We start from the raw sequence: 24,167 nt of genomic DNA, 5'->3' as shown, positions 1-24,167 counted from the left end.
ATATGTGTATCTGGCACTGTGGGGGCATATATAGCACCATGGGGGCATATCTGGCACTGTGGGGGCATGTCTATCTGGCAACGTGGGGGAATATGTGTATCTGGCACTGTGGGGCCATATCTAGCACCATGGGGGCATATCTGGCACTGTGGGGGCATGTGTGTATCTGGCACTGTGAGGGCATATGTGTATCTGGCACTGTTGGGGGCATATGTGTATCTGGCACTGCAGTATTGGGGGTCATATGTGTATCACGCCCCCATTTTCATTGGTCACGCCCCATGTACACCAATTTTTTGGGCGCGCGCCATACCACTAACATTTTTTTTTTCTACTTGCACCACTGGGTACTGCTTTGCAGTACTATTTGGTTATACTACCTGGCCCTGGGTGGCATTGCATCCTCAGGCAGGCCAGGCACTGCTGATGTCTCCTCAGTGTTATAAGAATTACTGTGTGGGCATAATGTGTAAAGGGAACTGCTACTGTGTGGGCATGATGTGTATAAGGGTTACTACTGTGTAGCGTAATTTGAATTGGTGGAACTGTTGTATTGTCATGCCCCTTTCCCACAAGATCATGTCCCTTTTATTGCACTTGCACCTTCCCTATTTAAAATATAGGGGGCGCCAGACCCTTACTTTGCCAGAGGCGCTCGGACCCGAAGATACACCCCTGCATAAAGGGGAGATGGATTGAGAGGTGCAGGAGTGATAGAGGGAAGGAAAGGTGTAGGAAAGGAGGGAGTGAGAGATGCAGGTGTGAAAGAGGGAAAAGAGGTGTAGGGAAAGAGACAGTAAGAGGTAAAGGGGTGATAGAGGGAAGGAGGGATTGAGAGGTGCAGGAGTAAGGGATGGAAGGAGGGATTAAAAACTGCAGAATTAGAGAGGGATAGTAAGAAAAGGAGGGAGTAATAGATGCAGGGGTAAGGGACAGAAGGACAAAGGCTATGAGAGGAGCAGGGGTTAAGTAAGGGAAGGAGGAAGTAAGAGGAGCAGGGGTAACACAAGAGACATTAAGGGAAGGTGAAATAAAACATACATGGCATATCGCCCACATTTTAAGATGTGAGATTTGGGGCCGACTGAAAAGGAGGTGGGGCCACGACGGACAAGGGGTGTGGTCTAGGGCAGGCGACTGAGGCCTCATATCACGTTTCTCGTTTTCAGCATCTTGGGGGCAGGCTCACTGCACTGAACTGCACGGCATCTATCCAGAGATCACCCTCTTCTTTGCTGTGCAGAGTAGCAGTGACCACAGGCTCCCCAACCTGCCCCCCGGCCTACGGGACACCTCAACCCATTAGAGGGACAGCTGGAAAGTATCTGAATAGTAGGACTGTCCCGTTGATATAGGGACAGTTGAGAGGTATGGACATGGGGAAGAGGTGGATAGACATGAGAGGTAGGGAACAGGGCCAGCTCCAGGCACGTTCCAATAGAGCGGCCGAACAGGGCACCACACTTTATTGGCGCCGCTGGCTCTGGCCGCCATATTGGAGCCTGGAGCCGTCCCTACAGCTGCAGCAGTGTCCGCCTACTAGCAGAGACGTGCTGTGCCCTGCATCACATCCCACAGTCCAAAGCCCCTCCCCGCTAACCGGCCCGTGAGCCAATCAGAGCTCTCGGTCCGGCAGCTGAGGCTCCTGATTGGCTGCCGGACCGCAAGCTATGATTGTCTCGCAGACCGGTGCCCAGTTGGAGTTAAACACCGCCGCGGCCGCCGGAGACTGAGGGGCAGGAGAGGCGCACGTTTCGCTCTCCTCCCCGCCCTCAATTTAAGAGCAGAAGCCTCCCCGCTCTTCAGCACACAAGACGCGCGGTGAGCAGCTAGCGGGGGCGGGGGGAGGTGGGACACATATCTGGCACCGTGTAGGGACATGTGTATCTGGCACTGGGGGCATATCTGGCACTGTGTAGGGACATGTGTATCTGGCACTGGGGGCATATCTGGCACTGTGTAGGGACATGTGTATCTGGCACTGGGGGCATATCTGGCACTGTGCAGGGACATGTGTATCTGGCACTGGGGGCATATCTGGCACTATGTAGGGACATGTGAATCTGGCACTGGGGACATATCTGGCACTGGGGACATATCTGGCACTGTGTAGGGACATGTGTATCTGGCACTGGGGACATATCTGGCACTGGGGACATACCTGGCACTGTGTAGGGATATGTGTATCCTGCACTGGGGGCATATCTGGGACTGGGGACATATCTGGCACTGTGTAGGGACATGTGTATCTGGCACTGGGGACATATCTGGCACTGGGGGCATATCTTGCACTGTGTAGTGACGTGTATCTGGCACTGGGGACATATCTGGCACTGTGTAGGGACATGTGTATCTGGCACTGGGGGCATATCTGGCATTGAGGACATATCTGGCACTGGGGGTATATCTGGCAATGTGTAGGGACATGTATATCTGGCACTGGGGACATATCTGGCACTGTGTGAGGACATGTGTAACTGGCACTGGGGGCATACCTGGCACTGTGTGAGGACATGTGTATCTGGCACCGGGGTTATATCTTTCACTGCGGGCCATATCTGACACTGTGTAGGGACATGTATATCTGGCACTGGGGGCATATCTGGCACTGTGTAGGGACATGTGTATCTGGCACTAGGGGCATATCTGGCATTGGGGACATATCTGGCACTGGGGGCATATATGTCTATCTGGCACTGGGGGCATATCTGGCAATGAGGACATATCTGGCACTGGGTGCATATCTGGCACTTTGTAGGGACATGTGTATCTGGCACTGGGGACATATCTGGCACTGGGGGCATATCTTGCACTGTGTAGTGACGTGTATCTGGCACTGGGGACATATCTGGCACTGTGTAGTGACATGTGTATCTGGCACTGGGGACATATCTGGCACTGGGGACATATCTGGCACTGTGTAGGGACATGTGTATCTGGCACTGGGGACATATCTGGCATTGGGGCATATCTGGCACTGTGTAGGTACATGTGTATCTGGCACTGGGGGCATATCTGGCATTGAGGACATATCTGGCACTGGGGGTATATCTGGCAATGTGTAGGGACATGTATATCTGGCACTGGGGACATATCTGGCACTGTGTGAGGACATGTGTAACTGGCACTGGGGGCATACCTGGCACTGTGTGAGGACATGTGTATCTGGCACCGGGGATATATCTGGCACTGCGGGCCATATCTGACACTGTGTAGGGACATGTATATCTGGCACTGGGGGCATATATGGCACTGTGTAGGGACATGTGTATCTGGCATTGGGGACATATCTGGCACTGGGGGCATATCTGGCACTGTGTAGGTACATGTCTATCTGGCACTGGGGGCATATCTGGCACTTTGTAGGGACATGTATATCTGGCACTGGGGACATATCTGGCACTGGGGGCATATCTGGCACTGTGTGAGGACATGTGTAACTGGCACTGGGGACATATTTGGCACTGTGTAGGGACATGTGTATCTGGCACTGGGGGCATATCTGGCACTGTGTAGGGACATGTGTATCTGGCACTGGGGACATATCTGGCACTGTGTAGGGACATGTGTATCTGGCACTGGGAACATATCTGGCACTGTGTAGGGACATGTGTATCTGGCACTGGCGGCATATCTGGCACTGTGTAGGTACATGTGTATCTGGCACTGTGGGCATATCTGGCACTGTATATGGACATGTGTATCTGGCACTGGGGACATATCTGGCACTGTGTAGGGACATGTGTATCTGGCACTGTGTAGGGACATGTGTATCTGGCACTGGGGGCATATCTGGCACTGTGTAGGGACATGTGTATCTGGCACTGGGGACATATCTGGCACTGGGGGCATATCTGGCACTGTGTACGGACATGTGTATCTGGCACTGGAGACATATCTGGCACTGTGTAGGGACATGTGTATCTGGCACTGGGGGCATATCTGGCACTGGGGACATGTGTATCTGGCACTGGGGACATATCTGGCACTGTGTAGAGACGTGTATCTGGCACTGGGGACATATCTGGCACTGCGTAAGGACATGTGTATCTGGCACTAGGGGCATATCTGGCATTGGGGACATATCTGGCACTGGGGGCATATGTGGCACTGTGTAGGTACATGTCTATCTGGCACTGGGGGCATATCTGGAAATGAGGACATATCTGGCACTGGGTGCATATCTGGCACTGTGTAGGGACATGTTTATCTGGCACTGGGGACATATCTGTCACTGTGTGATCACATGTGTAACTGGCACTGGGGACATATTTGGCACTGTGTAGGGACATGTGTATCTGGCAATGAGGACATATCTGGCACTGTGTAGGGACATTTGTATCTGGCACTGGGAACCTATCTGGCACTGTGTAAGGACATGTGTATCTGGCACTGGGGACATATCTGGCACTGTGTAGGTACATGTGTATCTGGCACTGTATATGGACATGTGTATCTGGCACTGGGGACATACCTGGCACTGTGTAGGAACATGTGTATCTAGCATTGGGGGCATATCTGGCACTGTGTAGGGACATGTGTATCTGGCACTGGGGACATATCTGGCACTGTGTAAGGACATGTGTATCTGGCACTGGGGAAATATCTGTCACTGGGGACATGTGTATCAGGCACTGGGGACATATCTGGCACTGTGTAGGGACATGTGTATCTGTCAATGAGGACATATCTGGCACTGTGTAGGGACATGTGTATCTGGCACTAGGGACATATCTGGCACTGTGTAGGGACGTGTATCTGGCACTGGGGGCATATCTGGCACTGTGTAGGTACATGTGTATCTGGCATTGGGGGCATATCTGGCAATGAGGACATACCTGGCACTGGGGGCATATCTGGCACTGTGTAAGGACATGTGTATCTGGCACTGGGGAAATATCTGTCACTGGGGACATGTGTATCAGGCACTGGGGACATATCTGGCACTGTGTAGGGACATGTGTATCTGTCAATGAGGACATATCTGGCACTGGGGGCATATCTGGCACTGTGTAGGGACATGTGTATCTGGCACTAGGGACATATCTGGCACTGTTTAGGGACATGTGTATCTGGCACTGGGGGGAAATCTGGCACTGTGTAGGTACATGTGTATCTGGCACTGGGGGCATATCTGGCAATGAGGACATACCTGACACTGGGGGCATATCTGGCACTGTGTAGGGACATGTGTATCTGGCACTGTGTGAGGACATGTGTAACTGGCACTGGGGACATATCTGGCACTGGGGGCATATCTGGCACTGTGTAGGGACATGTATATCTGGCACTGGGGGCATATCTGGCACTGTGTAGGGACATGTGTATCTAGCACTGGGGACATATCTGGCACTGTGTAGGGACATGTGTATTTGGCACTACATAGCTGGCACTGGGGACATATCTGGCACTGTGTAGGGACATGTGTATCTGGCACTGGGTGCATATCTGGCACTGTGTAGGGACATGTGTATCTGGCACTGGGGACATATCTGGCACTGTGTAGGGACATGTGTGTCTGGTACTGGGGGCATATCTGGCACTGTGTAGGGACATGTGTAACTGGCTGGGGGCATATCTGGCACTGGGGACATATCTGGCACGGTGTAGGGACATGTGTATCTGGCACTGTGTAGGGACATGTGTATCTGGCACTGGGGGCATATCTGGCACTGTGTAGGGACATGTGTATCTGGCACTGGGGACATATCTGGCACTGGGGGCATATCTGGCACTGTGTACGGACATGTGTATCTGGCACTGGAGACATATCTGGCACTGTGTAGGGACATGTGTATCTGGCACTGGGGGCATATCTGGCACTGGGGGCATGTGTATCTGGCACTGGGGACATATCTGGCACTGTGTAGAGACATGTGTATCTGGCACTGGGGACATATCTGGCACTGCGTAAGGACATGTGTATCTGGCACTAGGGGCATATCTGGCATTGGGGACATATCTGGCACTGGGGGCATATGTGGCACTGTGTAGGTACATGTCTATCTGGCACTGGGGGCATATCTGGAAATGAGGACATATCTGGCACTGGGTGCATATCTGGCACTGTGTAGGGACATGTTTATCTGGCACTGGGGACATATCTGTCACTGTGTGATCACATGTGTAACTGGCACTGGGGACATATTTGGCACTGTGTAGGGACATGTGTATCTGGCACTGGGGGCATATCTGGCACTGTGTAGGGACATGTGTATCTGGCAATGAGGACATATCTGGCACTGTGTAGGGACATTTGTATCTGGCACTGGGAACCTATCTGGCACTGTGTAAGGACATGTGTATCTGGCACTGGGGACATATCTGGCACTGTGTAGGTACATGTGTATCTGGCACTGTATATGGACATGTGTATCTGGCACTGGGGACATACCTGGCACTGTGTAGGAACATGTGTATCTAGCATTGGGGGCATATCTGGCACTGTGTAGGGACATGTGTATCTGGCACTGGGGACATATCTGGCACTGTGTAAGGACATGTGTATCTGGCACTGGGGAAATATCTGTCACTGGGGACATGTGTATCAGGCACTGGGGACATATCTGGCACTGTGTAGGGACATGTGTATCTGTCAATGAGGACATATCTGGCACTGTGTAGGGACATGTGTATCTGGCACTAGGGACATATCTGGCACTGTGTAGGGACGTGTATCTGGCACTGGGGGCATATCTGGCACTGTGTAGGTACATGTGTATCTGGCATTGGGGGCATATCTGGCAATGAGGACATACCTGGCACTGGGGGCATATCTGGCACTGTGTAAGGACATGTGTATCTGGCACTGGGGAAATATCTGTCACTGGGGACATGTGTATCAGGCACTGGGGACATATCTGGCACTGTGTAGGGACATGTGTATCTGTCAATGAGGACATATCTGGCACTGGGGGCATATCTGGCACTGTGTAGGGACATGTGTATCTGGCACTAGGGACATATCTGGCACTGTGTAGGGACATGTGTATCTGGCACTGGGGGGGAAATCTGGCACTGTGTAGGTACATGTGTATCTGGCACTGGGGGCATATCTGGCAATGAGGACATACCTGACACTGGGGGCATATCTGGCACTGTGTAGGGACATGTGTATCTGGCACTGTGTGAGGACATGTGTAACTGGCACTGGGGACATATCTGGCACTGGGGGCATATCTGGGACTGTGTAGGGACATGTGTATCTAGCACTGGGGACATATCTGGCACTGTGTAGGGACATGTGTATTTGGCACTAAATAGCTGGCACTGGGGACATATCTGGCACTGTGTAGGGACATGTGTATCTGGCACTGGGTGCATATCTGGCACTGTGTAGGGACATGTGTATCTGGCACTGGGGACATATCTGGCACTGTGTAGGGACATGTGTGTCTGGTACTGGGGGCATATCTGGCACTGTGTAGGGACATGTGTAACTGGCTGGGGGCATATCTGGCACTGGGGACATATCTGGCACGGTGTACGGACATGTGTATCTGGCACTGGAGACATATCTGCCACTGTGTAGGGACATGTGTATCTGGCACTGGGGGCATATCTGGCACTGGGGACATGTGTATCTGGCACTGGGGGCATATCTGGCACTGTGTAGGGACATGTGTATCTGGCACTGGGGGCATATCTGGCACTGTGTAGGGACATGTGTATCTGCACTGGGGACATATCTGGCACTGTGTAGGTACATGTGTATCTGGCAATGAGGACATATCTGGCACTGGGGGCATACCTGGCACTGTGTAGGGACATGTGTAGCTGACACTGGGGCCATATCTGGCACTGTGTAGGGACATGTGTATCTGGCACTGGGGACACATTTGGCACTGGGGGCATATCTGGCACTGTGTGAGGACATGTGTGTCTGGCACTGGGGACATATCTGGCACTGTGGGGACATGAGTATACGGCACTGGGGGCATATATGTATCTGGCACTGGGGGCATATCTGGCACTATGGGGACATGTGTACCTGGCACTGGAGGCATATCTGGCACTGTTTGGGGCATATATGCATCTGGCACTGTGTGGGGCATATACGTATCTGGCACTGTGGGGCATATATGTATCTGGCACTGTGGGGACATGTGTATCTGGGGGGTATGTCATGTGTATCTGGCACTGCTGGGGGGCATATCATGTGCATCTGGCACTGCTGGGGGACAGATCATGTGTATCTGGCATTGCTGGGGGGCATATCATGTGTATAAGGCACTGCTGGGGGGCATATCATGTGTATTTGACACTGCTGGGGAGCATATTATGTGTATCTAGCACTGCTGGGGGCCATCTCGTGTATCTGGCACTGCTGGGGGGCATATCATGTGTATCTGGCACTGCTGGGGGGCATATCATGTGTATCTGGCACTGCTGGGGGGCATATCATGTGTATCTGGCACTGCTGGGGGGCATATCATGTGTATCAGGCACTGCTTTGGGGCATATTATGTGTATCTGGCACTGCAGGGGGCCATCTCATGTGTATCTGGCACTGCTGGGGGCCATCTCATGTGTATCTGGCACTGCTGGGGGGCATATCATGTGTATTTGGCACTGCTGGGGGCATATTATGTGTATCTGGCACTGCTGGGGGCATATCATGTGTATTTGGCACTGCTGGTGGGCATATTATGTGTATCAGGCACTGCTGGGGGGCATATCATGTGTATTTGGCACTGCTGGCGGGCATATTGTGTGTATCTGGCACTGCTGGGGGGCATATCATGCATATCTGGCACTTCCGGGGGGTCATATCATGCGTATCTGGCACTGCTGGGGGACATATCATGTGTATCTGGCACTGCTGGGGGGCATATCCTGTGTATCTGGCACTGCTGGGGCATATCCTGTGTATCTGGCACTGCTGGGGGGCAAATCATGTCTATCTGGCACTGCTGGGGGGCAAATCATGTCTATCTGGCTCAGCTGGGGGCAAATCATGTCTATGTGGCACTGCTGGGGGGCATATGATGGCTATCTGGCACTGCTGGGGGGCATATCATCTCTATCTGGCACTGCTGGGGGGCAAATCATGTCTATCTGGCACAGCTGGGGGCAAATCATGTCTATGTGGCATTGCTGTGGGGCATATGATGGCTATCTGGCACTGCTGGGGGGCAATTCATGTCTATCTGGCACTGCTGGGAGGCATGTCCATGTGCCACTGCTGTGGGGCATATGTCTATGTGGCACTGCTGGGGGGCATATCATGTCTATGTGGCACTGCTGGGGGGCATATCATGTCTATGTGGCACTGCCGAGGGGCATATCATGTCTATCTGGCACTGCTGGGGGGCATATAATGTCTATGTGGCACTTCTGGGGGGCAGATCATGTGTATCTGGCACTGCTGGTGGCATATCATGTCTATCTGGCACTGCACTACTGGGGTCATTATGTGTCTGACACTATACTGGAGATATTATGTGTAAGGAACACTACTGTGGCTGTTATGTGTTTGGCTGCTAATTGTGTGTGTAGAGGGGGTGTAAAAATATATTTATTTATAGTTTGATAATATGAACTTGCGGGGCCACGCCCACTTTTCCTGGAGTGTGGGGGGGGGGGAGAGGCGCTTCAACATTTTCTCGCTAAGGGTGCTAGTAGGCCTGGAGCCGGCCCTGGTGGGGAACACAAGTTGGATAACTTTATAAGCTGTTGTAGATAGATAGATATTTTATATATTGATAGATAGATATTTAAATATTGTGGCAGTGACAGCATAGTTTCACATGAAGTTAATGTGGAACAGAAGGATTCCTCCGCTGTAGAGAAGAAGAAGCAGCAGCAGGACTGAGGGGTCCAGTCCAGATTTTGCCTCAATCAGTTGTCAGCCAGAAGCTAGGCTAATTAATTATCATAACCTGTCATCTGCCTTTAAATATGTGTTCAGTGCAGGAACACATTGCTTCTGATGCTGGACCAGCCGGCTGGACGATAGGACGGGGGGTGAGGGGTTTATGCTAGGAAGCCATTTGGGATGTACTAACAACGTGTCTGTAACCTGTGCACAACTTGCCTCTGATTTGTGAACTGCCATGCTGTGAAGCCTATGCTGTTGAAAAGTTACCTGATGTTATCCTTCAGAGTGAGAAAAATAAAAGAAGCTGCTTGTATTATATCCAGTGTTTATGTATGTATGTATGTGTGTGTGTGTGTGTGTGTGTGTGTGTGTGTGTGTGTGTGTATATATATATATATATATATATATAAACAAACAAGGAAGAAGAAGCGGCACTCAGCGTCTTAATCAAAAATAAAAAAGTGTATTCACAACACCATCTTAAACCAACGTTTCGGGACACGCAGGTCCCTTTGTCAAGGTGTACACCTTGACAAAGGTACCTGCGTGTCCCGAAACGTTGGTTTAAGATGGTGTTGTGAATACACTTTTCTATTTTTGATTAAGACGCTCAGTGCCGCTTCTTCTTCCTTGTTTGTTTATCCACTGCTGCTGAGAGGGCACCGGCGCATTTTTGAATATTGAAAACGGAGTGCCAATCCACGTCCATTCCCTATGTGTGTGTGTGTATGTATATATATATATATATATATATATATATATATATACACACACTGCTCAAAAAAATAAAGGGAACACTTAAACAACACAATGTAACTCCAAGTCAATCACACTTCTGTGAAATCAAACTGTCCACTTAGGAAGCAACACTGATTGACAATTTCACATGCTGTTGTGCAAATGGAATAGACAACAGGTGGAAATTATAGGCAATTAGCAAGACACCCCCAATAAAGGAGTTGTTCTGCAGGTGGTGACCACAGACCACTTCTCAGCTCCTATGCTTTCTGGCTGATGTTTTGGTCACTTTTGAAAGCTGGCGGTGCTTTCACTCTAGTTGTAGCATGAGACGGAGTCTACAACCCACACAAGTGGCTCAGGTAGTGCAGCTCATCCAGGATGGCACATCAATGCGAGCTGTGGCAAGAAGGTTTGCTGCGTCTGTCAGCGTAGTGTCCAGAGCATGGAGGCGCTACCAGGAGACAGGCCAGTACATCAGGAGACGTGGAGGAGGCCGTAGGAGGGCAACAACCCAGCAGCAGGACCGCTACCTCCGCCTTTGTGCAAGGAGGAACAGGAGGAGCCCTGCCAGAGCCCTGCAAAATGACCTCCAGCAAGCCACAAATGTGCATGTGTCTACTCAAACGATCAGAAACAGACTCCATGAGGGTGGTATGAGGGCCCAACGTCCACAGGTGGGGGTTGTGCTTACAGCCCAACACCGTGCAGGACGTTTGGCATTTGCCAGAGAATACCAAGATTGGCAAATTCGCCACTGGCGCCCTGTGCTCTACACAGATGAAAGCAGGTTCTCACTGAGCACATGTGACAGACGTGACAGAGTCTGGAGATGCCAAGGAGAATGTTCTGCTGCCTGCAACATCCTCCAGCATGACCGGTTTGGCAGTGGGTCAGTCATGGTGTGGGGTGGCATTTTTTAGGGGGCCGCACAGCCCTCCATGTGCTCGCCAGAGGTAGCCTGACTGCCATTAGGTACCGAGATGAGATCCTCAGACCCCTTGTGAGACCATATGCTGGTGCGGTTGGCCCTGGGCTCCTCCTAATGCAAGACAATGCTAGACCTCATGTGGCTGGAGTGTGTCAGCAGTTCCTGCAAGACGAAGGCATTGATGCTATGGACTGGCCCGCCCGTTCCCCAGATCTGAATCCAATTGAGCACATCTGGGACATCATGTCTCGCTCCATCCACCAACGCCACGTTGCACCACAGACTGTCCAGGAGTTGGCGGATGCTTTAGTCCAGGTCTGGGAGGAGATCCCTCAGGAGACCATCCGCCACCTCATCAGGAGCATGCCCAGGCGTTGTAGGGAGGTCATACAGGCACATGGAGGCCACACACACTATTGAGCCTCATTTTGACTTGTTTTAAGGACATTACATCAAAGTTGGATCAGCCTGTAGTGTGTTTTTCCACTTTAATTTTGAGTGTGACTCCAAATCCAGACATCCATGGGTTTAAAAAATTTGATTTCCATTGATAATTTTTGTGTGATTTTGTTGTCAGCACATTCAACTATGTAAAGAACAAAGTAATTAAAAAGAATATTTCATTCATTCAGATCTAGGATGTGTTATTTTAGTGTTCCCTTTATTTTTTTGAGCAGTGTATGTATATATATATATATATATATATATATATATATATATATAAACATAGAGGGTCCACACTCACGTGTTTACTTATGAAGAAAATGCTGGGGTGGCTTCCAATGAGGGAGAAATCTCACTCCAATATATTTCCAAATTAAGTCTTCAAATAGATCAAGGCAATTTATTCAGACCATCAGCATATAGTGTATGTCGATGTTTCGGTCACAATTCTGACCTTTGTCAAGATACCAGTGCAATGAACTAGTGTTACCTATATACCCATATAGGTCCCTCCCTCCAATTAATCAAAGCAACTCCCCCACACCCCACATAACAAACAATGACATACAATAGACACATATTAAAACCAAGAGGTCACTATATTTTATTCTACCCCTTTCTTGGCAATCATTCACTTACCCACCCTTGCAGCCAACAAACATTTGTGCAGTAAAGATCAGTATATGCGGCGTGCGTTCCACCGCCGGCCAAACTTCCGGTCTGTGGAACCAGGGCCGTTTCTAGCCAACTTGGCTCCCAGTGCGAGATTTAAAAATGTGCCCCTCCCATAGATATAAAGAGGAAAAGTATGTGCGCGCCGAAGGCGCACGCGCTCCCGGCAAGGGGCGTGACCTCATTAAAATGGGCGTGACTTTGTTACGATGGGTGTGGCCTCATCTGATCTCATCATCACGGCCACCACACGATTAAAAAAATAGGATTTTGGTACTTACCAGGTAAATCCTTTTCTTTGAATCCATAGGGGGCACTGGAGTACTCTAGGGATATGGACGGTTCCACAGGAACTAGGCACTGAATAAATTAAAATTTGAGAGTACTTCCCCCCCTCCATATCCCAGAGTACCTCAGTGTTTTTTTACTGAGCCGAACAGGAGCTATAGAGGTTAATGGAGAATTACATATAACAAACGGACAACAATAAAGTTGACACATAACATTACTGACAACTATCAGTTGACACCAACCCGATAAACTTGCTAATTTGAACCAGTCGGTGAGAGTGAGAGTGTGTTACCATAAGATTCCCTGAACTTACCACAAGCCAGGTAAAACTGCTCTGGGTGGGCGTCCAGTGCCCCCTATGGATTCAAAGAAAAGGATTTACCTGGTAAGTACCAAAATCCTATTTTCTTTTTCATCCATTAGGGGTCACTGGAGTACTCTAGGGACGTACCAAAGTTTCCCCCCTGGGCGGGAGAGCTGTTTGGCACCTGTAACACTAGATGGCCAAAGCTAGATGCTGATGCCGCAAAAGTATCAAACCTGTAAAAGCGCACAAACATGTGCACTGAAGACCATGTAGCCGCACTGCAAAGCTGTGTCGTAGAACTCCACGACCAGCTGCCCATGACATTCCCGGAGAACGTGTGGAATGAGCTGTTACTGATGTAGGCGGCTGTAACCTAACATGAAGGTAAGCCTGACGTATGGTCAGTTTTATCCATCTGGTTAAGGTCTGCTTAGAAGGTGGCCAACCCATCTTGGCCGCATCATAGAGAATAACAACGTATCCGTCTTAGGAACTGTAGACGTTCGGAATACATAAACGCGTAATGCTCGTACCACAACCAAAATTCCAGAATCTCCTGTTAACACAGGAACTACTATTGGATGATTGATGTGAAAAGAGGACCCTACTTTTGGCAGGAAAGCGGGATTCGTCTAAAGTTCCGCTCTGTCATTATGAAACACTAAATACAGTGGATTGCATGACAAGGCACCCAAAACTGAAACCCGCCCTGCCGAAGCTAAGGCTAGGAGAGAAATTGTTTCCCAAGTGAGAAACTTAATATCCACTTGTTGTAAGGCTGTACTTTGAGGACACCCTGCATAAAGGTGTGTACCGACGGCAATAGAGCCAATCTTCTTTGAAAATAAATTGACAATGCAGATATCTGCACCTCTAGTGTGGATAAATGCCGACCTCCATCTAACCCCATCTGTAGACATAACAAAAGACGGGATAACTTGAAAGATGATGTTGGATACTTCCGAACTTCACACCAACCTATATAGGCACGCCAAATTCTGTAATAATGAGCTGTCGTAACCGGCTTCCTAGCTCGTAACATGGTTGGTATAACCTATTCTGGAATGCCCTCTCTTTTTAAGAGGGCTGTCTCAACAGCCACTCCGTCAAACGCAGCCGCACTAAATCGGAGAAAAAGAACGGACCCTGTTGTAACAGGTCCGGACGCAGTGGGAGCGGCCAAAGAACGTCCGCGAGTAGACCGCGGAGATCCGAAAACCAAGCTCTCCGAGGCCAATGAGGCACCACTAGTATGACTGTGACGGACTCTCTTTTGATCCGTTTTAGCAACAGAGGGAGCAGCGGAAAACGGTGGAAACAGATACACGAGACTGTATGGCCACGTGATTGTGAGAGCATCCACCGCCACTGCCTTTGGATCTCTCGTTCTGGACACGTACTGGGGCGTTTGATAATTGTGGCGAGATGCCACCAGGTCCACTTGCGGGTAACCCTACTTCTGGACCAGCATGTGAAACACTTCTGGATTTAATGCACATCCTGGATAAAAATCCCGGCAGTTGAGATAATCCGCCTCCCAGTTGTCCACTCCCGGAATGAATACTGCCAACAAAATCACGTTGGCCCAATTGAGGACTCGAGCTACTTCCCGCATTGCCATGCGGCTTTTCGTTCCTCCTTGTTTGTTGATGTATGCGACCACCGTCGCATTGTCTGACTGCACCTGAACAGCCTGAGCCTGCAGCATGTGCACTGCTTGTCGTAGCGCATTGTAAATTGCCCGGAGTTCCAGGACATTTATAGACAGCACTCTTTCGTGATCCGCCCAGAGACCCTGGAGCTGAAAATTTTGAACTACAGCTCCCCAACCTCTGAGACTTGCGTCCGCAGTGAGAATTATCCAATTCCAGGCGCCGAACCGTTTCCCTGCGGTTAGATTCTGTACTTTGAGCCACCAGAGTAGAGACACCCTGGCCCTTGGAGACCACCTCACCCTGCGGTGAATCTGCAGAAGCGAGCCCGACCATTGTTTTTGGCATGCATTGCAGGCAGACACTGTACTCGTTAGGCCACAGCCAACCATTGCGAGCACATCCAGTTAAAAAGGACGTGAGTGAAGGCTTCCGAACTGAAGCGCTTCGAAAGCCGCCACCATTGTGTCTAATAGGCGAATGTACAAATGAACCGAGACTGTGCGAGGCTTGAGCACTAATTGTACCAGATGACGAATGACCTGTACTTCTGTTCGGGTAGGTAAATTCTTTGATCTACCTCATCGAGAATCATACCTAGGAATTGAAATCATTGAGACGGAATCATTCAAGAATTCGCATAGACAATGGTAGGAAATCAGATTCCCCCCCCCCCCCCCCCACTTGGTCCGCGATCTATTCTTGTTTGGAACGTAGCCAAAGTGGACGTTGTGCGCCACTAGCGAAGCTGAAACGCAAGAACTAACTGCCAACTTCACAGAAGCTGTAGGCAGCAAGAAGTGTAAGGTGGTCTTTATTTAGGGCAAACCTGAACTGGAGCGCCCTGCCACTACAGCCTTGTTACCTCAAAACCTTACCAAAGCAGGGCGAAGCAACAGCCCTACTGCTGTGTAGGGTACACTCCGATAGGTAGTTAAACGCCCAATAATTGCAATTGTCTCTCATTGGAAATTGTTCAGCCTTCGCTGAGAACTTGACATACTGGCCTGGTGCTATGAGGGCTGGCGGCGAATCGACCGCAACAATCTAGCTGAAACAGTAAAATTTTTCCCTCTCAGGCAGTACATGCGCCTGCATTCCCCCCAAAGAGGACCGGTAAGGGTCTGTCCGTGCAGTCGAATTTGTCCTACACACTGTGTGACCGACTCTGCAGCGAAGCTGCTTGTTTGATTATGCATTAGACTTAGTGATCATGTACCCCGACCAGTAAGTACACCACGGAAGTAATCTGTGTATAAACCTGCATTATTGTGCATGTGGTTTCCAGCAATAGTGAATCTTCCTGTAGAGACATGCTGTCAAAAACAATTAATAAATTAAACTCCTAACAACCCCCCGCTCCCCCAGAGGCTGAGTGTTGTAGGGCAGCAACCTCCAGCATTATATTATATATATTACACCTGCCAGGATCTGAACCAGTGTCCATGCAATCACAATGTTCACTGTGGCCGGGAAGCCTACCACTTGGCTACAGAGCCACCTGTAAAAATAATAAGCAAAGCTGCTGTTTAAACATCAACTCTGGTGATGAAATGGTTGCTGTAGTGCCTTGCAATCCAGATGGTACCTGAACCCACAATCCCTGGTTTAGGAGGGCAGTGTCCTATCCATTAGGCCACTGGGGATCTGGGGAGGTGAGGCCTGAACTCGCAATGTTTGCAGTGCTCAACAGATACTGTTTAATAAGCACTGTGTGCCGACCAACTGCGCCACTGTAGTCTTGCTTATTGCAAAATAGATTTTTAATGTCAGCATAATATACATATATATATATATATATATATATATACACACACACATATACAACAATGTATATTCACACATACTCAGACCTTATAAATATATATATATTTCATATATGCATACATACACATATATATTATATACCCATATACATATATCCAGATATATCCTGATTCAGAGGTATAATAATTCTTAGAAGTCTGAAACTAAATGTGACCACTCGCAGGCTTAAAAACCTGAGAAGTCTGCTGCTTAACCGCAGCTTAGTTAATGGGTCTCCCAACATTGCTTAGCTTCCAAGATCAGATGAGATCGGGCGTATCCAATTGTGGTGTGGCTAATTGAATTAAGCAAAGCTGCTGCAGGTGAGCCTGAACTCACAATGCTTGCAGTGCTCCACAGATACTGTTTTATAATCACCATGTGCTGACCAATTGTATAACACATCTTACTTTACAACAGTGAACAAAGCCAGTATTTGGCTGACAACAGCCATGATTCAGATTTGCAGTCTTTGGGATAATATCATTATAAACAGTTATGATAAAAAAAAAATTAAGAGAAGTGAGTGTAGATCCATGTAATACACTGTTACAGACATGGTAGGTGAAAGGATTCCTCCTCTTTCCTTTAACCCTCGATGTGATAGTCTCTTAGACGTCCGTGAGTGTAAACCTTTTGCTACAAGTAACATGCACAACACAAGCAGTAAAGATTCACACTGTTTATTGTTTGTTTAACAAAAGTATATAAAAGAAAGGATTTAGGGCGTGTATATCCCAAGTCAATAACTAATTGGACAGAACACAAAGGGGGCTAACATAACATGATTGGCTAGGAACTGCCGCAGTGGAAGGATATGCATATATGGGCAAGTTGGTACTCAAATAGGAAGGTTATTCACACGGTATAAAAAGATAACGGACAAGGACAGTAGCAAAAAATGTGCTGGAACAAACAGTTCTGTAACACAAACAATTCTATGACATGTGAAGCAGAGACGAGCTTTAACCCTTTCATTCCCCTCTTAGAATCATTATTGTTATACTATATGATTCTTGCAAAGCTTACGTCTTTCTGCACGCCAATGGCGCAATTTTTAGCCTGAGCGGGAGTTGCAGTAATTGTTGGGCATTTTAAGAAGGGTTAATCGTTGAGTTAATGATGTTCCGTGTTTATCCTTTTCATCTAAGGCTTCAGCGGGCTTATAGCCCCATGGGGTACCTGTGTTCCAGGCAGCCGCGGACCATGAGCTGCAATCATTTCCCCAGTTATGGCCTGTAACGCAAATATAAGGTACCTCGGGGCTTAGGTTGTCTGTGGTGTCAGCGCGGATCTGGTAGTCAACAGACTTTTGGACAGCAGCTAGTTGGGGGAATTGGAAATAATCTAGTATGTAGGTTGCGGTGTATGTGGTGGAAGAGTTATACCATAGTGTCAGTTTCCCTTATTCTGAGTTATATCAACCTCAGTCATTGAGAGGGGAAAATGGGCCAGTAGGGCTATCAAGATAGTCCCCAGGGTAAAGATAGGGGGCATTTTCTTCATCCTCCTCCGGTCTTCTGTCTTCGCTAGGTGGGAGGTCAGGGCTGTCCGCCCCTGTTCGTACCTCACTGGAATCACCTGTTTCCTCCTCTAGGTCTGGTCTAGGAATTTTCTTTACTCGGGAAGCATGGATCCAGGTGGGACTCTCTTCTGTCAGGACTGCGGTTCGGGTTACAGCAACGACTTCCGCCTCTGGGCCATAGGTGAAGTCTCCTGGGCTCTTGCTGCGGGGGAGGATCTTCACCACTACTCTGTCTCCGACCTTAAAAGGGTGTGTTGGTTCCTGTGGATTCAGAGGGTTTTTTACAAGCGACATCATGTTCAATCTCATCAAGTTTGGTTATGAGGGCCCTGACATACTCTTCCCTTATAAGTTCTAGATCTCCTTCCTGTATCATCAACGGTTTCTTAGCCCAGGGTGTGGGGAAGGGTCTACCCATTAGTATTTCAAAGGGTGAGTATCCTAGAGTTTTCTGTGGGGTCATTCTGATTTCTGCTAGGATAATGGGAAGGACCTGCTTCCATTTGTGGAAGGTACCTCCTGTGGCCTTCCTTAGTTTGTCTTTGAGGGTCCTATTCATTCTTCCTACGACCCCTGAACTCTGCAGGTGGTACGGGATGTGAAACTTCCACTCCACCTGCAGAGCTTTTACTAAGGCCTGTGTGATTTTGGCTGTAAAGGCTGAGCCTTTATCACTATTTATTTGCAGGGGGCACCCCCATCTAGGGATGATTTTCTGTGTTAGGATTCTTGCTACTGTCTTGGCATCCTCTGACTTAGTTAGGAATACTTCTGGCCAGCGAGAGAACATATCTACAATGACCAGGGCATATTCTTGTTTACCTGTACCAGGGATATGGGTAAAATCAATTTGTAAGTGTGTTTAGCTTTATTAGGGTTGTTAGGGTTGTTCCTGAGGCAAGTGATGCATCTGCTAACATACTGGTCCACAAGTGATTTGGCATTAGTAACATAAAAATCATTGGTTAGTAGGAGGAGTGTTGTGGCTTTACTATGGTGACCAACACCATGGTAATGGGCAATGAGCAAAGGGGCACTGGACTGGGGTATACAGGGTTTCCCCTCTTTGCAGATTAATCCTGATTTAGGATTTTTCTGCAGAATTGGGTAAGTCCAGTCGGAGAGATCAGTATTAGTCGCAGCAGCTTGAAGTTGAGTGAGCAGATGGACGTTGTCAAGGGAGGGACATGCTCTAGTGAGTGCAATGAGTTCTGCAGCTTGCGCAGACTGATAAGGTATTGGTAGGGTTTCCAACACAGTGTCAGGGAGGGTGACAATGGCATAGCCAGCCTGGTATGTATTGTCATTGGGCCTACTACAGGAGCCGTCAACAAAAACTATGTCTGCGCCTGGTATGGGAACGGGAGACATGTCAAGTCTGGGAGAAGTTTCAGCTTCAATGGAAGCAGCACAGTCATGTAGGTCGGGTGGTTCATCCTCGGGACCTTTCAAGCCTAAAAGGGCATTGAGAATGGGTGCAGGGCCAGAAGAACTAGCAGTGTACTTGATGGTAAGGGTAGGGTTACTCAAAAGGAGTACTTCATATCCACTAAGGCGTTGTGCTGACATGTGCTGTGTGTGTAAGCCTTTAAGTATTGCCAGGACATCATGTGTGGTGTGGAGTACTGTGATGTGGCCTAAAGTGAGGGTAGTGGCCATTTCTGCAACCATTGCACAGGCTGCCAAAGCCCTGAGGCAGGCAGGCATACCTTGCACAGACACTGGCATGACTTTGGAAAAAAAATGCCACGGGGCGCAACTTCCCTCCATGAAACTGTGTGAGCACCCCCGCCATGGTTTTACAATTGTCCCTTGCATATAGATGGAAAGGTAGTACATAATTGGGGAGGCCAAGTGCCGGACTTTTCATCAACATACATTTTAAACTTTCATATGCAGTTAACATTTCTTGTGACCATTGTACAGTTTTAGGTTTGTCCTTCAGTGTGGCTTGTCTCAAAATGTTATCATAATAAGAGCAATCAGAAATCCACTGTCTGCAGTAATTTACCATACCCAGGAAGGACAGTAGTTCCTTCTGGGTAGTTGGGGTGACCAGGCCCAATACAGACTGTATGCGTTGTGGACTGATTTTCCTCTCTCCCTGAGTGAGCACAAAACCTAAGTAATCAACATGCTTTTTACACCATTGCATTTTTGTTTTGGACACCTTGTGTCCACATTCACAAAGCCAGTTTAGTAATGAAACACCATCCTCTCGGCAGGCCTCCTCAGTTTGACTACAGAGCAGCAGATCATCTGCATACTGTAGCAGGACTGAACCATGGTGAGGTTGCCAGGGCCCCAATGTGGCCTGGAGACAACAGGTGCGTCAATAATCTGCACCAGGTAAGTTGTTTACCCTCAAAAGAAAAGGCAAAAAGTAATTGTGTCTGTGAATCTACAGGTATGCTGAAAAAGGCATTCTTCAAATCAATTACAGAGAAGAACGCAGCATCTGCAGGGATTGCAGAAATGAGTGAGTTTACATCTGGAACAATTGGTGCAATTGGGACAATTAACTGATTGATCGCTCTGAGATCCTGTACAAATCTTATACTGCCATCAGCTTTGGCAACAGGGTTCACAGGAGTACAGTATGGTGATACAATATGTCTGAGAATACCCTGTTGTAAGAATTGCTGTATCATGGGGCGGAGACCTTCTATCTTTTCTGGTGAGAGGGGATACTGCTTTTGATAAACAGGTTGTGAGTCGGGTTTGAGATTGGCCTTATATGGTGTGCATGAGATTAGGCCAGTGTCATATGGACCTTCCGACCAAAGAGCGGGGTTTACTTGAGCTAAGTCAGGCATTGGTGGGTATCCCATTGACTCCCATTGAAGGAGCAGTCTTTTCCAAATCACCATCATATAGGTCAGAACACAAAACACTGGTTGTTGCACCGCTGTCCACAAAAAAGGGAACTTTACTTCCATTTATAATAAGTGGCAGCAGAGGTGAATCTTTCCCTGACTGCGGGGTTGGTTCTGTCTGTCAAAGCGTCTGGAGTTCTGATAGTTATGAGTGAGTGCAGGTTTCTTTACATCAAAACACCCTGCAGCCTCTTTCTCATACAGATGTTTTTTAAAATCTATCGTACTATCAGAAGTCCAGGAAGAGACGCTTTGCTTAACAGAAACTATGACAGAAGGTAGAAGGTTGTTAATGAAGGTGGAAATGAGTAAGCTTTCTGAGTTAAGCAAAGGTAAGCCAGCGTCATCTGTCCAGCAGTCCTTAAACCTTTTCCAAAACTCAGTAACAGACTATGAAGGTTTCTGTTTACAAGCTACAGCGACAGGCAAAGAAGCACAGGCAAAGAAGCACGGGTTTTAAAGACTTCCTTCATATGTGTATAGCTGCGTCCTTTGCAAGCTTTGCGCAAATAAGATATACAGCCATCGGGGGTAATGGTGGGCTTGGGACAGTGTTTTACTATTATCTAAACTCTGGGTTACTGGTGCGTTAGGGATAGAGCTAGTGGACGCATTTTCTAGCAGTGGAGTTGGAGGCGATCCCATCTGGTGTGAAAGGGTTACTGCTGCTAAGAGATCTGTGTCTTTAAGCGCAGGATATATTGGAATGTAAGGGGGAGGCGAGAGGGTTTTCAAAGATTTACAGTTTCTCACTTCCTTTTTTCTGTGCTGTTGGGAACTGATATTTTTAATCCTCCATATAGAAAGGGTAATTACTGCCTTCCCGTGGGAATGGGTCCTGTCCTGCTTTCTCTGTCTACCCTGCTAAATTATCCACCCAGGGATCAATCAAATAATAATCAGAGGTAGAACTACGGGCCACGTATTCTTTACATGTCTCGGAGGGGGGTATACAGTTTTCTTACGCTGACCAGAGCCCATAGTAAAAACACAATTTCCAACAACTTTCTATGCATGCATCAGCTAACCAGTTAATTAGTTATTGACAATATCACAATATCATCTGCATAGTACTTTAACAAAACAATTGATAGTAATAATCTGTACGTTTACTCACCACTCGTACAGGGACTTGGAAATGCAGCGTATTGTGATAGGAAGCAAGAAAGTTATAAGGGTATTCAACAGACGTGCACTTACCACCCGTCAAGCTGAATACATGAAACTTATACTCTAATATCTGTTATGGCCATAACATAATAAGTAGACAATCAAATCGAGGTATAATCTACGTTATGTATAGACTCCCAGGTCTATTTTAAGTATCCCAGATACTAACGTCTTTGGAGAATTGCGCTTGGACCCCCGGTCCCTTCTCAGACGTATCTTTAAGTCCCAGACATTAAAGATGTTTGGTCACGTGTTCCCAGAACACTGACACGGATTCAGCTTCAGTGTATGACCGCAATCCCGTACGGCAAAGACAGACAATAAATTCTCTATCTTACCGTCCGGGGACGACCAACTGAATCACGGACGGAGCCCCCACTTGAAAGGATTCCTCCTCTTTCCTTTAACCCTCGATGTGATAGTCTCTTAGACGTCCGTGAGTGTAAACCTTTTGCTACAAGTAACATGCACAACACAAGCAGTAAAGATTCACACTGTTTATTGTTTGTTTAACAAAAGTATATAAAAGAAAGGATTTAGGGCGTGTATATCCCAAGTCAATAACTAATTGGACAGAACACAAAGGGGGCTAACATAACATGATTGGCTAGGAACTGCCGCAGTGGAAGGATATGCATATATGGGCAAGTTGGTACTCAAATAGGAAGGTTATTCACACGGTATAAAAAGATAACGGACAAGGACAGTAGCAAAAAATGTGCTGGAACAAACAGTTCTGTAACACAAACAATTCTATGACATGTGAAGCAGAGACGAGCTTTAACCCTTTCAGTAGGGAAACTGCTTTTTAGTCTTTGCTGGTGTCTTACTCATTATGCAGACAGACAATTCAAAATACAACCTGAGCTGACTCAGTAAATAGCAGTAAGGTCATACTTGAGAACCTGACCCTCTCCATGAGGGAGAAAATGCTCTGTTCCTGAACTTTCCTGGTAATTTATGATTGCCACCACCTGTGGTGAAACACCTTTCTTATCAATTAACTAGCTCACCACAGGTGATGGCAATCATACATAACCAGGAAAGTCCAGGAACAGAGCATTTTCTCCCTCATGGTGAGGGTCAGGTAGGCAAGTATGAGTAAGGTGTCTCTATAAATATATATCTGGCCAAGTGCAGAGCACGCCAGCAATATGCCTGATCCCAAATTCCCCTTAACACCCCTGCGCCTTCAATGGAGGAGAGATGTAAGAGATGTAATACAGGAATTTCTGGAAATACAACAGGAAAAACAACAGGAAGCATGGTTAAATATGTACTCATGCTCACAAAGTGCAGACTTTGTGCAGACTTATAATTATGTAAGCAGATTTAATAAACATACTATGTTGCATTCAAACCTGCACATATAACATGTATCCTGTTTAACAAAGACTTAATAGCCTATTGTAACACATATGCAGCGCTGCTGTATTCTAGAAACGTACTTCTTTTATCAACAAGAGTTGAACATGAGATTTTATCCAGTGACCCTGACATTTCTGTGTGCAGGGAACATCACTGTGGCAGCAAAGTTACTCACAAGGCTATGGAGCCTGCCTTTTACAAAAACTCTCATTTGTGTGCCCCCCCCCTCCCCCCGTGCTCCGTGTACCAATCTCTATACACGGAGCCGGGCTATGGTGGAGAGGGAGCCGGAAGCGGCATCGAGGGCCGGGGAGCGCGCTGCATAGAGCCGTGGAGCGGCCTATGCATAAATCAACGTGGCCGGAGCGGCGGGGGACACAGCATAAACAGCGGCGCTGGAAGCGGCGGCGGGCGGCTGAAGGCAGCGGCCGGCGGCCACACACACAGTATCCCACACAGCGGGGCGGCAGCGTGAGCTGACCGCCCCGTTCAACATACCTGGACCCTGTGGTGAGGGCTATGACGGGGCTTCTCTGTAAGTTCCGTCCAGCCTTTACTGCAGGTTTC

At 48.1% G+C, this 24,167-nt stretch overlaps 1 protein-coding gene across 3 annotated transcripts in view; it reads left to right on the top strand.

The window, feature by feature from the left end:
- The window catches only part of LOC134958116 (extracellular serine/threonine protein kinase FAM20C-like), a 402,537-nt gene that overhangs the window by 232,689 nt on the left and 145,681 nt on the right, over positions 1-24,167 (top strand). The window contains exon 6 of one of the 3 annotated variants that reach the window (XM_063940486.1): positions 20,594-20,665. The exons of the other annotated variants lie outside the window; for them this stretch is intronic. Within the exon in view, the coding sequence (XP_063796556.1) occupies positions 20,594-20,665 (72 nt within the window). The remainder of the gene's footprint in view (positions 1-20,593; positions 20,666-24,167) is intronic. 3 annotated transcript variants of the gene reach the window in all.

This window comes from Pseudophryne corroboree, chromosome 9 (assembly GCF_028390025.1).
Source record: "Pseudophryne corroboree isolate aPseCor3 chromosome 9, aPseCor3.hap2, whole genome shotgun sequence".
Taxonomy (NCBI): Eukaryota; Metazoa; Chordata; class Amphibia; order Anura; family Myobatrachidae; genus Pseudophryne; species Pseudophryne corroboree.
Note: the sequence above shows the minus strand (reverse complement) of the source record. Positions and strands in the feature narration are given on the sequence as shown.